We start from the raw sequence: 15,821 nt of genomic DNA on the forward strand, positions 1-15,821 counted from the left end.
GTATTGTCACAAAGCAGATCCTGGTACTACTGACCCCGTTCAGGTTTCCTGCTCAGTTTACGTGTCTCTGGGAATCACTGGCTTTTCCTTAGGCTGTGCAAAGAGCACAGGCTGTAAAGCTCTGTGAGAAATACTGGCAGGATCCTCCTTGTTGAGTTGCTAATTCCTCTCTCTAGTAGTGCTGGTTTCCTGTCATTGTAAACTGCTGGGAAATGCTGTGCTCCAAGGAAAGTGTTGGAGTAAGTTATATTTAGAGAAGAATTCAGCTGCTTCTGAGTGTGACTGGAACAGATTTGCTTTCTAACAACTCTTTATGAGGGAGGGCTGTGCTGCCAAGCTCAGGGTGTTTGATGTTGCTGTAGGATATATAACTCTTCAAGGGTTACTCCTTGGTGAAAGTTACAATTCTCTTGCACGATGGTTTGCTTCAGAGCCAATCTATTTGATGGATATGGAAGTTAGAAGCTTTTGATAACCGTAAAGGAAAATAGTCTGCTTGTGGAAGAAGAACAAGTCATTGCACTTATCAATTACTGGAATAACCAATAAAAATACAGTGAAGTAATTGAGCTAAATTTGGGTTTGCTTCATTAAAAGCAGGAGTGGCAGCACAGGATATGCTATGGCAGAGTTTCTCTTGCAGATCTTACTCTCACTCCAGCAGTAAATACAAGGTGCTACTGAAACTCTTAAGTAAAATTAGCTTTGTATGAAAGACGGAAAGTAGGAAAAGCTCTAGTAAAATTCTGCAGGATCACATAATTTTTAACAATGTGACATAGCCAAACAGAGCCACACTGCATCCCCAAGTGCACATTGTCAGGGAGTATTTCCCAGTGAAAGGTTCCATCTCTCCTTTGGCAGCTGGTTCCCAATCCCTACGTGAGTGTGCGCAGCGACGGCAGCCTGCACCTGGAGCGGGTTCGGCTGCAGGACGGGGGGGATTACACCTGCATGGCCAGCAGCGTGGCGGGCACCAGCAACAGCACCACCACTGTCCACGTCTTCGGTGAGCAACGGGCCTGCCCTTCCAGCTTGGGGCAGGAGGGGCAGCACAGCAGCTTTCACTGCTTTGCTGCACTTACAGCTTCCCACGTTTCCTCTTCTGTCATGATGCTGCTTTGTAAAGTAACTCAGGGGAGATTGGGTCCACTGCCCAGGGAGGAGCTGAGTGATCAAGACTCTTTTTCAAGTAATATCAAATAAAACTATTTTGTGTTCACAAAAGATCCTCATTCGGAGGCTGGGCTGTGCAATGTTCATCTGATTTAATAAACAAACAGTTCCAAGTGGTAATTTGTTGGAAAACCATGAGAAGTGCTGTCTGAATGTTTCATAACTGGTGTAGGGAAGCATGGCTCATGGGAGAATTACAATGAAAAAAAAAGAATTATGAGTTTGGTAAAAGTCATAATTTGTTTGTTGGTTTTGGTGTCATCCCCATTCTCCTCCCCCTTATTTTTTCTCTTTAATTAAAACATACCAAAAACTGCACTGAAAGCAAGACAAAGTGTTAGCATTTTGGTAACCCATCTGTATTTCAGCTGAACATATGTGTGTTAACTCTGTGAGGCCACAATCACTTCATGGTTTCTCACATGTTAAATTAATCATGGGAGATTTATTTTGAGCTTCACTGAAGATGCCGAAACCTCTTTTTATATAAAGAATTACTATAAATTTTTAGTGCAAGCAAGTACTCATAAGATCTTCCATGTCAGCACTAGTTTTTTTAAATGTTTCAGAGCTTGAGAACAAAAAGGAATATCTTTTATGTGTTTAGAAATATCTAGGTTTTGGTATTGTACCCTTAAATCTTACCTTATTTTTCTGTTAATTCAAAGGCAGCTCAACTGACTAAGGGAATTCAGGTTTTTGTTGTCTTCCTCTTACTGATTTTGAGAAGCAAAGCCTAAAATGTTATCAGAGGATAATGTGACAAAGCCTTTCTGAAGTAATTTCAGTCAGTGAAATACCTGCAGATAGTTTAAAACTGCATGTCCATAATGCAGTGATGAGCCTATGGCTGGCAGGCTCTGTAGTGAATAGGGATTTATTCTGTCCTGAAAAGTTGGAAAGTGGTTCCTTGTTCATGTTATGGTTGGAGAGGAGGCCGGAAGGTCCCAAACACTGCTTGCCTGTAGGAAGTAGTAATTGAATATAAAGATTTTATCATAATAGTTGTTCCATGTTGAAATGGGTTCTGCATGTCTTTAATATTTGCATGTGTTTGTAGTCGTGCCTGTCATTCAGCACGGACAGCAGATATTCAGCACCATTGAAGGAATCCCAGTGACACTGCCCTGCAAAGCAAGTGGAGTTCCCAAGCCATCCATTGTCTGGTCCAAGGTAACCCCTCACCTTTGAGCTGTTCATGCTAAAAAACGGGCTGAACATATGAACTATATTCAAAGAACACGGCCCAAAACTGCACTTGTGAGGGACCTGGAAATCTCTGTTTGTTCAGAGCTGCTTTTGTTTCTTAGAGCAGAGCTTTTGGCTGTGGTCCTGCCACAGCTCAATGTTCCATTCTTTGGCAGGGCTTAGGTTATCGCTGTATCTTTATGGGTTTTACACTTTAGAAATTGTTCCTGTTCCTGTTGTGAGTTGATAATTTGATTTTAGGCAGCCTGCCACAGACTGAGAGTTCATTTTTCTTGTGGAGCTCTGATTTTTTTCTCTGAGAAAAGTATATTTAATAATGGCATTATGGGGCTAACCCATGACTTTTCAGTCACGGCCTTGACAAGATGTGCCCTGAGGAGGACCTCAGCCTTTGAGGGAATTTGTCTTAAAGCCGGTTTTAAGGGTTTTTTCCCTCCTTGAACATGATAATTTCTGGTAGTAACAGTTATTTGGGGTGCATTACAGCTCACGTAATAAGGTGTGAAGGCACTTTTGGGTCTCAGAAGTTGTGCAGATGTAACTGATTGGGACCTTGGGAACAGCTTTGTTTCAGAGGAGGAATAGAACATGGTTAACTATTGGTTTGGTAGGGAGAAGAATATGGGAGGATTTCTTTTTCTTTATTTTATCACTTACTCAACTACAGACAAGGAGGAGGCAGCTGATCAAGAAGAAGTTTGTGCAATGTATACAAGATTCATTTTGTTATCAGAAATTATTGTCATAATTAACTCAGTTGAAATCTTTATTATTCTTGACTATTATTTTTTAAATTTTCTTTTAAGACTTTGGGTCTGTAAAATGTACTAAGTTCTCTGCATAAGAATCCCTGTGCTTTTGTTCTTATTACTGCTAAGAAAGTGATACTCAAGGACTGGGAAAAGTTAATTGTAGTTAATTAGTTTGTGTAAGTGGAATTTTAGGGCCAAGTTTCTTAGCTAATATAAGATATTTTGTCCATCTCAGCCTCCAAAAAAATAAAAGCAGCTTTTATTGAATTAAATAATCGTAATTTACTTTATTTTGGAAAATCCAGGCACTGTGGACTTTGATCATTTTTCTTTCCACAGAAAGGAGAGGTAATCCTTCCCAGCAACGTGAGGTTCTCGGCAGGGTCGGATGGAAGCCTGTATGTGGTGTCCCCAGGGGGAGAAGAGAGCGGGGAATACGTGTGCACTGCCACCAATGCTGCTGGCTATGCCACCAGGAAGGTGCAGCTGACTGTCTATGGTGGGTGTCACCTCAGCTCAGCTGCATCATCCCTGCCACCCATCCAGTGTATTGGGAGAAAGACACACTCAGAACACATGGGATGGGAACTCTTCTCTAGTTACTGCTTTTGGATCCCCAAACCAGGCAGTTCTATACATGGCGGATCCCAAAATGCCTGTGCCTCAGCCATTGTAATTCCTTTAAAGCCTCCTTATCCCTCTTACCTCAAGTTCACAGACCTTGGGCTGAGCATAATTTCAGCTTTATGGAAGTGGATAGGAGGCATCTGTACAGGAGTAGAATTTCCTGCTGGGAGAGGAATGAAGATCCCTTAATCCCACCAGTCCCAAGCCTTCCTGTCATCATAAATCCAATGTTATTAAAATTTGGTTCAGGTGTAGGTATGCTTTGCAAGGCTTTTATGGCTTGGTGTTACTGGGGCTGTTGTGTAACAGTTCAGGGAGTGGTTGCTAACTACATATGCAATACAGAGCTCAGCGCACACAGGAATTACAGCCATTTGTTGTGTTCATCTTTTTTTAATAGATAGTCCAGGCTTTCTGGTATTTGTGGTGTTCCATGTGCATGGCAGTGATTTATCTCTGTTGCAGACAGGTCATTAAAACAGGATTGTAGTGTTTTATACCTGATAAAAAAAATAGATGTTGTATGGTGTTACATTTGTACAAATATGTATATTCATTGCAGCTTCTTAACGTGTTCCATGTTATAGTGAAACCTAGAGTGTCCAGGCCTGGAGACCAGCAAGGAAGTGCACATGATAAACCCATAGAGGTCTCAGTAATTGCAGGGGAAGATGTCACACTTCCATGTGAAGTGAGGAGCTTGCCACCCCCTATAATTACCTGGGCCAAAGAAATGCAGCTCATATCTCCATTCTCTCCAAGGTAACAATGTTTGATGAAAAACTAAAGAAAACTGAAATTGCCTGTAAAATGTCCGGGTTTTGGAAGGGTGTGTGATTTCTGACTGCCGCAGGATTGCTCAGAAGGTGTTACTGTGTTACTTTGTCCTGCCTGACGTGTTGTACTGGGTCTTGAAACTCTCTTAGCCTGCTAAGCCTGTGCATGGTTGCACAGCTCCCATTCCAGCATGTGCTTATATCCAATCTCAGGGGGCCAGGAGGAAAGAGATCCTGGTTATTTGTACTGTGGTGGTGCCCAGAGACTAACATTGTCTGTGCATGATTATAATTGTTTAAAAACTGTGTTTCTTTTCTTATGTACTTCACATTTATGTCAGGGCATCACTGTCTGTGATTTATATGAAGCCTGGGCTGCCAGTGGGGTACAGATGATGATGATAAATGTTTGGGTGTGCTGACAAGGGCATGTTGTGTGCTGTGTTTTGGATTCAAAAACTCACCAGAGACTTTTGAACATTAAATACTTGTAAAATGTTGAGCTGACAGAGAGTGAAGAGCTGGGGACTGTGTTGGACAGTGTTGGAGTTCTCCCTTATTATTTACTGTTGCACAGAACAAGAGGGAGATGAGCTGGTGGCTATTCCCTGGACACTTGCTATTGGAGTGCCGGGTAGTGTCACCAGCTGTGCTGCTGCTTTCTGCTCCTCAGGGTCTCTCAGAAGGGCCAGGCACCAGCTATGTCCATAAAACAGGGAATGGCAAGGCTGGGCACAGGCACACTGTGTGTGCTGGTGTCTCCCAGTGATCCCATGGGTGGAATCAGCCAGTGTCTGAGCGAAGGAGTTGTACTGGAGATCCTTTTTGCCTTGTGGCCAAACCTGCATCTTGGAGACATTCCAGGGAGCCTGTGACAGTCTCAGCAGATCTTTTGCCACCGTGTCTGCTGAAGGAGGCTCGTGTGCAGGGATTTGGCTTTTAAAATAAAGGTACCAGATTACTGTTGTCAGTAATCCATGAGGGATTTTCTGCTGTGTCCTGTGAGCGTGTTGCATGCGCTAACAAATCTGCACTCTTCGTCTCTTACTTGTCCTCGTTTTACCTCAGGAGACACTGATAAATTAGGGTACTTGCTTATGGCTGTTGTGGTGAGATCCAAGTTGTCCAGAGGAACAGAAGTCCAGCTCAGCCCATTCCATAAAATTGTTTACAGATGTCAGCAAAAGTTACAGATTAGTCCAAACAGAACTGATTGAGACCACCCAAAGATCTTGTTAGAAATGTGAACAGTAAACAAAGGGAGGGGGAAATCAGATATGAAGGAACTTTTATCAGAGAGTAAATGTAATTACTGGACGAAATCAAGGAGGAGAAGTTGCCTCAGAAATTTGTCTTTTGGGCTTGTAAAAAAAGTACCAAAAAGTTTGGAAAGATACAGCCAGCAGAGGAGGAATTGTAGTATCAGACAGATTTTACACTGGAGAAAATACATTTCACTTTCATTCATCTCTCCAGCCTTGTAATCCCCAAATTCACCGTTTATGTCCTTGTGATAATGTTGTCCTAATTAGTGCCAAGAAAGGAAAACAGATGATCTGCCAGTTCTGGAGTGGTAGGCTTGGATTTCTTCTCATCAATCCTTAGCTGTCATTTTTCTTTTCTCCTCACTTATTTTCCCCGTCTCTATTATGTTTGACTCTTACAGAAGATTTTGGCTTAGCTGGCCAAAGTAGCTCCTGGTGTTACAGATCTGTGACCAGAACTGTGGGAGAACTTAATGCTGTGTAGTTAATTATTTACTGGGGAATAGAACACCAGAACTAGCAGTTTTGAATCAAAATCCTGTGTTCCATCTTGAATCAATGTAACATCCCTTTTTTGCCAGGATGAAGCAGTAATAAAAGTTTTAACTTTCTGGCCCTGCTGACCTGAGCTGAACAAAAAATTTTAACAAGGGGGTGAAGAGCTCAAGTTTTCTGCCTCTATCACATTTTATTAAGTCCTACAAATAGCTAGAACCAAATTTTGTAATTTGACTCTTAAATTTTCAATATTTGCTGTGTATTCTGAATATAGGGGCTCCATAAAGAGTTAGAAAAAAAAGGAGTAAATATAAGTCATAGTTGTATAATATGGTCAGTGGTGTTCTTTTAGCTCACAGCAAACATTAGCAGTGTGCAAGGAGAGGTCATTCACCTTTCCACACATGTTTATATGGTTTATCTGCTTCTTCTTTTTTCAGACACACTTTCCTCCCCTCAGGGTCGATGAAGATCAGAGACACCCAAGTCTCAGACAGTGGAATGTATGTCTGTGTCGCCACAAACATTGCTGGGAACGTGACTCAGTCAGTGAAGCTCAGTGTACATGGTGAGTTGGAGCTCTAGGGTTCATCATCTGCAAGTTTCCACATGGAACTGAGCATCTTTAAGAGTTTTCCATAGTTTTTTTCCTAATTGATATTAAATCCTCTCGGTTGTTGTATTATCTTCTTCATCTATAACATGTGAGTTACTGATTTTGTGGAAAGTAAATATTGTATAAACATCCACAAATACACAGATATGTGTAAAGGTGTCCAGTGGCTCCAGCCAGGACCTGTGTCCCTCTCTCTTTCCTTACCTTTATCTCGTATTGCTCCTTTGTCTCTCTCCTGCTCTTCCCACACTGGGGCCCAACCACTGTCTCTTAAACACTCACACAATGTCAAGGCTGGAAAAATGTCACTTGTTATTATTTCAGGCATTTTTTAAAAATCTTTTTATTGCCAATGATAATTAGGAAAAAAAAATATTGTGGCAAAAGACTTACGGTGAATTGATATTATTCTGTAGGACCAGCGAAATCATTTCCAGTTGTATTTTGTCTCCCTTGTCTGAACTTGTGTTTGGAAACATACAGAGATCAGGGATTAGGGAAAGGAAATTAAAATTCCAAAAGGAAAATGTGCTTAACTCTATCATAAAAGCTTTTGAATTGTTTTGTGTTATGAAGACCCAATACCCACAGCTCTTCCAGTGTGCTCAGAATATGGCAGTGCTCATGGGAGTCATGCAGTGTGGCTTGTTCAAATAAATTCAGCACTAGGGTATCTCCCATCCTTTTCTGTGCAGAGAACATGCAGCGCTGCTCTTGTAGTCACCTGAGGGCATTTGATTTCAGTAAAGAGGAAACATTTTGTAAAATGATAAAAATAGAAATGAATTTCATAGGATCATAAAATGAGTTGAAAGAGACTTTTAAAAGGCCATCCAGTACCACCCCTGCCATGGGCAGGGACACCTCCCACTATCCCAAAGTGCCCCAAGCCCTGTCCAGCCCGGCCTTGGACCCTTCCAGGGATCCAGGGGCAGCCGCAGCTTCTCTGGGCATCCTATGCCAATGCCTCGCCACCCTCAGTATAAAAAATTTCTTTCTTATACCTGGTGTGAATCTCCCCTCTCTTAGTTTAAAATAGTTCCCCCTTGTCCTGTCCCTCCATCCCTTGTCCCCAGTCCCCCTCCAGCTCTCCTGGAACCCCCTTAGGCACTGGAAGGTGCTCTATGGTCTCCCTGGAATCTTCTCTTCACCAGGCTGAACACCCCCAGCTCTCCCAGCCTGAAGAAGGATCCTGTACGTTTTCTTTTACATTTCTGTGGGCTAAACTTATCTTCCTCAGTTCCTCCAAGGATCCAGCGTGGGCCTCGAGTTCTGAAAGTGCAGGCTGGGCAGCGAGTGGAGCTTCCCTGCAGTGCCCAGGGCATCCCTGCCCCGTTGGTCTCTTGGTTCCGAGGCACAAGTCCCGTGCCCACAGATGGGGAGAAGTTCCTGCAGAGCCGGGATGGAGCTCTGGGCATCAGCAGGGTCCAGCTCCCTGATGCTGGCATCTACACCTGTGTGGCCACCAACAGTGCTGGCAGTGACACGGCAGAGGTCACAGTACAAGTGCAAGGTACTCATTTGGGGCCACGCTCCTGCCCTGGCCCGGGCTGGCAGGGACTCTCTGCCAGTGGTGTGGGGTTGGGGCCTTGCAGGGCAGGCCTTTCTCTCACCCACTGTTACGTGATGCAAAAGACACATCTGGTTTAGATGTTATGTTCTGATGGTAATTGAGGAGAGTTAGAATGAGCAGCTAGTCTTTGGAGAGGTTGCAGAAATGAAAAAAAGAAGTGTGGGCACACTTTCTCTCTCTATGTTTAAATTAAAAAATGATGTTGAAATGGTAAAAGGGTAAGTGGTCAGTGTGCCAATTTAAATACGTAGTGCAGCTCCTCACCTAAGGGCTGACAGATGTCAATGGAGCATGACTGACTTAAGCTAAGCAGGAATTGTTTTTTCTTTGCAAAAGTCTAAAGGCAACATTCTGATCCCTTTGGATTAGAGATGCTGAGAAATGCTTCCTACAGACAACAAAGAACTCTCAGTAACTTTAATTATAAAGAATATGCTTCATATAGTCTCAGTCTGCACAGGAGTTTAAAATGAGACTTGAGAACAAAGGATGGCAGTAGCATTAAAATATGTGATGTGGGAAACAACAGTTAAAGTAATATTTTTTAGATTATACAGAAGCATTGCCTTCAAAATAAATTTAGTAAGATTTAAAGAGAACTGTTTTCTGTCAAGTTTGAAAGCCTCTTTGTACTGCTTGCTTCCTAAATATTCCCACTGAAATGGAAACTACTTGTGCAGTACCCATTCCAGTCAATGTAAAGAGGGTTATTGGAATGTGACCTCATGTGAATGAGAGAGATTTAGTGTTATGTATTGTCAAACTGTATTTTTATATTTGGAGCAGAGATCAAGCAGTTTTTTGGGGTCTAATTTTCTTTCAGAGCCTCCCACTATTGAGGACCTGGACCCTCCATTCAACAGCCCTTTCCAAGAAAGAGTGGCCAACCAGTACATTGCATTCCCATGCCCTGCAAAAGGTGAGTGTCTTGGTGACAAAGGGATCTTTATCTGCTGGCCACTGCACATTATAACGCTGCTGTAAAAATGTCCAATCCACACAGTATTTTCCGTGTATGTTTTATATGGAAAAATTCAAACTAACAGTGATTTAAATCACCACTGTGTGTGGAAGTCCTGTGGAAAGCCATTGCTAGCCAACAAGGATTTTACAGTGTTTAGGATGAAGATTTTTAATGTTAAAATCATCCTGTAACAGCTGGAGCTTCCTCTTCGAAGCTCCTGGCCTCCCTGTGTGTTGTTCTTCCAGCAAGCAGCAGGAGTTGTTTGAATCAGTCTTGTTCTGAGCTGAGGGAAGCAATTGTGGCCGTTTCCCCTTTTCCTTGCAGGTATTCCCAAGCCTGCCATCAAATGGCTGCGGAACGGGCGGGAGCTGAGCGGGGCTGAGCCGGGGCTCTCGGTGCTGGAGGATGGGACCCTGCTGGTCATAGCTGCCCTCACACCCTCAGACAGTGGGGACTATGTCTGCGTGGCAGCCAACGAGGCTGGGAGCACACAGAGGAGATACAGCCTGAAAGTCCATGGTAAATAATACATACAGCTCTTGGGGAGCTGCCTTGGGAAAGTGTCTTCTGTTTTCTCCTTGTAAATTGCATGGCCCAAATCTGCCCTTGTGCTGTTAAATTATGAAATCTGAGTACTTCCTATTTTTCTGACACTCTTTATAGTTTTTCTTTTCCCCTGTTTTTTCTGTTCTCTGTAGCTTTATGCACAAACCATCCTTGTTTTGCTCAAGGATCTTACTGATAGAAACTCCAGTTTTACTTGAAATTTTTAATGCGAATAACAAATGAAGCTTTGTACTGTAGAAGTTACAGTTGGGGGCTAGATCTGCATTTCAAATGAGAGAAGAATTATCAGAGTGAACACAGACTGGGAGATTTTCTATTTGCTGATATTCTTCCTCTTCCAGAATCCTAGTTAGTAAATATAAACCGTACAAACTACATTTACTTGTTCACTTCCTGTAACAGTAAGTTCTAATGCCTGAGAAGAATTATATCCTTGTTTTGAGAAGAGTAGGAATTCCATCTCCTCAGTGGGGTTGGAACTTTCTAATCCACAATTTAAGGCCATTCTCTCTGCTTTCATAGTGGGGCAAATGATAGATGGGGTTCTTGGGCATGACTGGACCAGTGAAGGGGAAGGATGACTCTGGAATAGGCTTCCTTCATATGCTAAACAATTAACACTACATTTCAAGATTAAATTTCAAATTAATTTTAAGATTATTCTCTTAAAATGTTGATGGTGCTTGTGTTAGAGAGAATTTTCCTGGGAGTCTGTTACTGAGCACAAGAAGACTGTTTTTGGCAAAGAGAAGAAAGGATGCAGGGAGATGTGTCCAGAGCCTAAAGACAAATGGAAATGTTGGGAAGGGAATGAGAAGGGTTTTAGAAATTTTGATTTGTAGTGGTCCTTGACTGGGATGGAAAGGAGGAAAGGGGAAAGCACTGGAGTACGAAGTCCTAATGTTGAGTTTTCTTGCAGTTCCTCCTGAAATTAGAGATCAGGATAAGGTGACAAATACATCTGTAGTTGTTCATCACCCTGTAAGTCTCTTCTGTGAAGTAACTGGTAACCCCTCTCCAGTCATCTCCTGGTATAAGGATGATATCCAGGTATGTTTGATTAATCTCACTGTGGACTTTGGAGGGCTTTGTATGAGAATTCATTAAAAATAAATACAGGTAAATGCCTTTATGTAAATTTAAGTGCTCTAAGAACACCCCCATGAAAAGGCAGCTAAATATGGCTCATCCATTAATTCTGTAAGTCAAATGTAAACTCTTTATTTTCAATATTCCCTTAGGCATTGACCTTGGCAATCCCCCAGTATTGTAGATTCTAGTCCATGCAGAGGGGACCAATATTGCCATTTTTTTCATTCTGTAGATGGAGAAATAAGAACTTTTGGAAGTGAATTGAATTCTTCAGGATTATCCTTGAGTCCTCTGTTTCCACTTGTAGCTGATAAGTCATAGCTTAAGATGAGGAGAGGTCCCTTTATGCACTCCTGGGACTGCTCATTGCTGCTGGTTGGAGTTTCCCCACTCCCTGCCCTAGGCTGAGCTACAAACCATATTGAATACATTGCAGCAGGGCAGGAGATTAGTGCTGAAACTGAAAGGGGAAACAGAGTATCCTTCCACTAAAACTACCATTTTCTTATAAAAATCCAGCTGTGATACTTGTCTGCTGTAGATTGGATCACATAAGGCTAATGTCTGGGGTTCCTCTAAGGTTGTGGAAAGCAGTGCTCTCCAGATTTTGCACAATGGGAAGATACTGAAGCTCCTGAAAGCTACTACTGAGGACGCAGGACAGTATTCATGCAAAGCCATAAACATAGCAGGAAGTTCTGAGAAGCTGTTTAACCTCCATATACTTGGTTAGTTCCATGGCTTTGGGGTTGGTTTTTGTTTGGTTTGGGTTTTAGTTGGTGATTGGAAAAACAGCTGATATTTAAGAAGCCAATACATTTCAACTCATTATTAATAGATTCTTCTGCTCACTGCCCATGAATTATTGGCTGCTGAAGCACTGAGTACTTAAACTTTGCCATTATTCTAGCAACACAGACAAAATATTGCTTTTGATTTCTGGGCTTTGGTGTTTTATTTTGTAATTGGGGTGTGCAGTGTGGCAGTTCACCAGTACGGGTGTGGAAGTGCTTGTCATGATAGACACACTGTTGTGATCTGCAGAATTCCCTCTGCAGTGAACACTAAAGGTGTTTCAAGGGAATAGTAAGATCCAGCTGCATTCCCTTCAGTCACAGGGCACGGGTTCCCAGGCTAAATACCAGTCCTTCCTTAATGTTTGTCTTTTTAAAGTTCCGCCGAGCATAATAGGTGCCGATAGCCCTGGTGAAGTGGCAGTCATCCTCAACCAGGAAATCCGTCTGGAATGCAGAGCCAAAGGCTTCCCTGTTCCTGACATTCACTGGTTCAAGGATGGCAAGTGAGTATATTGCAGCTTTTGTGGTTTGTGTCAGGCTCTTCCTTCCCTAGAGCAGAGAGGAAGGAGGTGTGCAATGTTTAACTACTTCGTGTTAAATTAGTGTCACAGATTTTGGGGTGGTGTGAGGTGGTAAACTCAGTAATCAAAACTTAACATCCCACTTTCCTTTCTGAACTCACCCATTATTGGCACTTGCGGAGCAGATTTTGAGTTTTTGGAGAGAGATGATGGTTGAAGCAAGATTAGCAGAACCATTTCTTTGAGTTTTTTCTGTGAGTTATTCTACCTGAATTATTTTTCACACATTAGTAGTTAAAATGCTGTTATTTAGCTGAGATGATTTTTTTCACTGGTAGATAGAACTTGTATCAGATGTTTTGCTGGCTAGTGCCTTGTGCAGTTCTGCATATATACATTAAAGGTCTGAAAGGTTATATGTACATATATATGTTTGAAAACATTTATAACTTGCATGTTTTCCATTCCTCATCTCATCTTCCAGGAAAGCACACCAGAAGAATTTTTAAATATTAGCAGAAAACCCAGCTGGGCTGGGTGTTTTTGGTGTTTAACAATGTGGTTCAGTATAGGCATTGGTCAGGACTCACAGATACTCTGCTGCGACAATTCCTTACCCTTTGCTATGGATATGTTGTTCCTGTGTAGTAGTTGACATTTTGTTATCAGCAAAGGCCTGGCATGACTAAATAAATTAGGAGCTGAGGTCAGTTGTGTGACTCCAGCTCTGGTGCTGGCATCCTGGAGAAAAGTACTTTCTGTGGTTTGATTTCTTTTAGAAGTGAGGAGTAGAGTTAATCATAATAGCTTGTCCCAGCTATCCATGTTGGTTCTTGTGATTAAACCTATTAATTTAGTGCTAAATGGCACTCTGCAATGGTACATTTATTGCCACCAAAGGACCTCTTCTTCTTACTGTCAGTTTAAATCAGTGCTGAAGGGGTGGGGGCAGAATTCTGTGAAGCAAAGTGGTCTCTGTTTCAGGCCCTTGTTTTTGGGTGATCCCAATGTTGAGCTCCTGGACAGGGACCAAGTTCTCCACATCAAGAGTGCTCGCAGGGTTGACAAGGGTCGCTATCAGTGCAGTGCCACCAACACTGCTGGCAAACAAGTGAAGGAGGTCAGGCTCGTTGTCCACGGTAAGTTTATGGGATGCCTGATCCCAGAAGATCCTCTTGTTTTACTCTTACAGTTTCTTTTTGACTGGAGATACTCAGACAAATGCAATTGATGCTACAAAATTTGTGTGTAATTTTATTTTAATAATCATGTTCTCAAATTCTGCTGTTAGTTTCAACTGAATTTTTATTATCACATTGTCTTCATTGTTTTGATCTGTCTTAGGGAGGAGAAAATTATTAAACTTTTGATTTTGATACACATTTAGTCTTTTTTTTCTTAACCTGATGCCAGGATACAATCTGTACTTCATGGGACTCACAAATTCTTGTGCCTGGAGTGTGAAGGGTAGGGATTTGAGTCTGTTAGCTCTTGAGTCCTCCCTTGCTATGGATTTGCTCCTGAACATAGTGTGTGATTCTGTGAACTTAATGTGCATTATTTCCCTCATCTGGGACATTTGTGAAGCACAGAGCACCCACAGGCAGAGGAATGAGGCTGCACACCAGTCTTGGTGAGACCCTTTTCTATCAGGAACAAAGAGAATTCTGGGAGGACTTGCAGGGGATTGTGGCTGTTCTGAGATGAGAGGAGTAAAACAGCTTCCCCACTTCCCCACAGATAAAATCATGAGTAGATTTATTTCATGTTCTTCAGGAAAGATGAATTTGTGACAGCAGAATGGAACTTCTCTTTACTTTTGTATTTCTCATTAGTCCTGGCTAGACAAACAGAAGCCCACAGAATGAGGAAACTCAGTGCTAATTCTTGCTAGTTCTTAGTTTGTTTTAGCTGTTTAGCCCTGCTTTTGGCTTTGATATTTTCCTAAAACACCATATTAAAATCATTCCTCATTTCTGATAGAGAAATGCAGTCGCCTTTGAACTGGTTCAGCATATTCCGTGGATTTGAGGTTTTTGATACAAAAAATGTTTAATTAGTAAATATTTCGTTGTGTTTTGATAACTGCAGGACCTGTCTCAGGTGGGGATCCATCTGTTCACAGACACTTAGCATTTCTGCAGTGGTGTTCTCAATGACCACTGTGGAAGTCAGAGGAATCTGTGGATGTACTGAGCATGTTTGGCAGCAGAGGAGTCAATGTGTCTGCCAGATGTGTCTGGTCCTTTCAGCAGCAATAAATTTAGTCGTTGCCAATTGCGCTGTGTTTTTATTGCTTCTATAGAGATTTACGGACTCTTTATATTGGCTGATTTACACAAGAGCTTGTTTGCTAGAAAAATCCGAGTCCTGCTGCCTAGAGAGCAAGGGAAATGACTATGGGCCAAAAAGCTTCAAAAATAGGAACATAAAACAAGACTATTAAGCTCATACTTAGTCTCGAAGTAACTGACTTCATCCTCAAAAGTTTGGAGCGTGGAGCAGTTCCCACTGCTGTTGTGGAGGCTCTTGGGTGTGTTTGGTATTTTCAATAGCAGGATCCTTGTTGGGAGGATGCACCTCCCAAGGCATCCAAGGATTGCTCTTTCTTTGGAGACAGGGAAGAGGGCTACTCAAGTGCATTGCAGGAGGCATGGAGGCCCAGCTATCCTAATCAGCTACATGTTGGAGCCTGGTGGCCTTTTTGTTGTGTTCATGTTTTCCACCCTGTGTGCCTTGAAGGACTGTACAGGTGATAGATGAGCTCTGCTGGGCAAAGAACCAAACAAAACACAGCAGGAGGGGTTGGAAGGCTGATGAAGATATTTTATTCTTACAGCATTCTAATGTTTTGTTTAAATCTGCACATACTTTATAGTCTAAGGCTTTAATGTTGTTGTTTTTTCTTTTGAACTAGTCCCCCCCAGTATTAAGGGAGGAAACATTAGCACAGAGGTATCAGTGCTCCTCAACAACCTGATAAATCTGGAATGTGAAACCAAGGGAATCCCTGTGCCCACCATCACCTGGTACAAGGATGGGCAGCGTGTGATTTCCAGCCCCCAGGCTCTGTATGCGGACAGAGGACAGTTCCTGCAGATCCCACGGGCACAGGTGTCAGACTCTGCTCAGTACTCGTGTCGCGCGAGCAGCACTGCGGGGGCCGCAGAGAAGCTCTTCCACGTGGATGTCTATGGTGAGGGACAGCTCCTGGGCTGCCTTACTGCTCCTGCAGAACAGCTGTGGAAGAGATCTTCAGCCTCTGCTGCCTGGAAGTGGCTGTGATTAAATTCTGGCCTCTGTTGGCAGGGCTATGTAGAGGGAGATTTAGACCCTCTGCTTTATGGGACTCTCCAACAGCTCTTGACTTCATGGAATCATAAAATGG

General features: G+C 42.5%; 1 protein-coding gene across 3 annotated transcripts in view; it reads left to right on the forward strand.

The window, feature by feature from the left end:
- The window catches only part of HMCN1 (hemicentin 1), a 166,567-nt gene that overhangs the window by 70,250 nt on the left and 80,496 nt on the right, over window positions 1–15,821 (forward strand). For all 3 annotated transcript variants that reach the window (XM_059854550.1, XM_059854552.1, XM_059854551.1), the window contains exons 19-31: window positions 865–1,009; window positions 2,237–2,349; window positions 3,477–3,636; window positions 4,352–4,526; window positions 6,744–6,871; window positions 8,160–8,432; window positions 9,316–9,411; window positions 9,781–9,975; window positions 10,943–11,073; window positions 11,696–11,843; window positions 12,289–12,415; window positions 13,418–13,572; window positions 15,351–15,629. In XM_059854550.1, the coding sequence (XP_059710533.1) occupies window positions 865–1,009; window positions 2,237–2,349; window positions 3,477–3,636; window positions 4,352–4,526; window positions 6,744–6,871; window positions 8,160–8,432; window positions 9,316–9,411; window positions 9,781–9,975; window positions 10,943–11,073; window positions 11,696–11,843; window positions 12,289–12,415; window positions 13,418–13,572; window positions 15,351–15,629 (2,125 nt within the window). The remainder of the gene's footprint in view (window positions 1–864; window positions 1,010–2,236; window positions 2,350–3,476; window positions 3,637–4,351; window positions 4,527–6,743; window positions 6,872–8,159; window positions 8,433–9,315; window positions 9,412–9,780; window positions 9,976–10,942; window positions 11,074–11,695; window positions 11,844–12,288; window positions 12,416–13,417; window positions 13,573–15,350; window positions 15,630–15,821) is intronic.

The sequence above is a fragment of the Haemorhous mexicanus genome, chromosome 9 (assembly GCF_027477595.1).
Source record: "Haemorhous mexicanus isolate bHaeMex1 chromosome 9, bHaeMex1.pri, whole genome shotgun sequence".
Taxonomy (NCBI): domain Eukaryota; kingdom Metazoa; phylum Chordata; class Aves; order Passeriformes; family Fringillidae; genus Haemorhous; species Haemorhous mexicanus.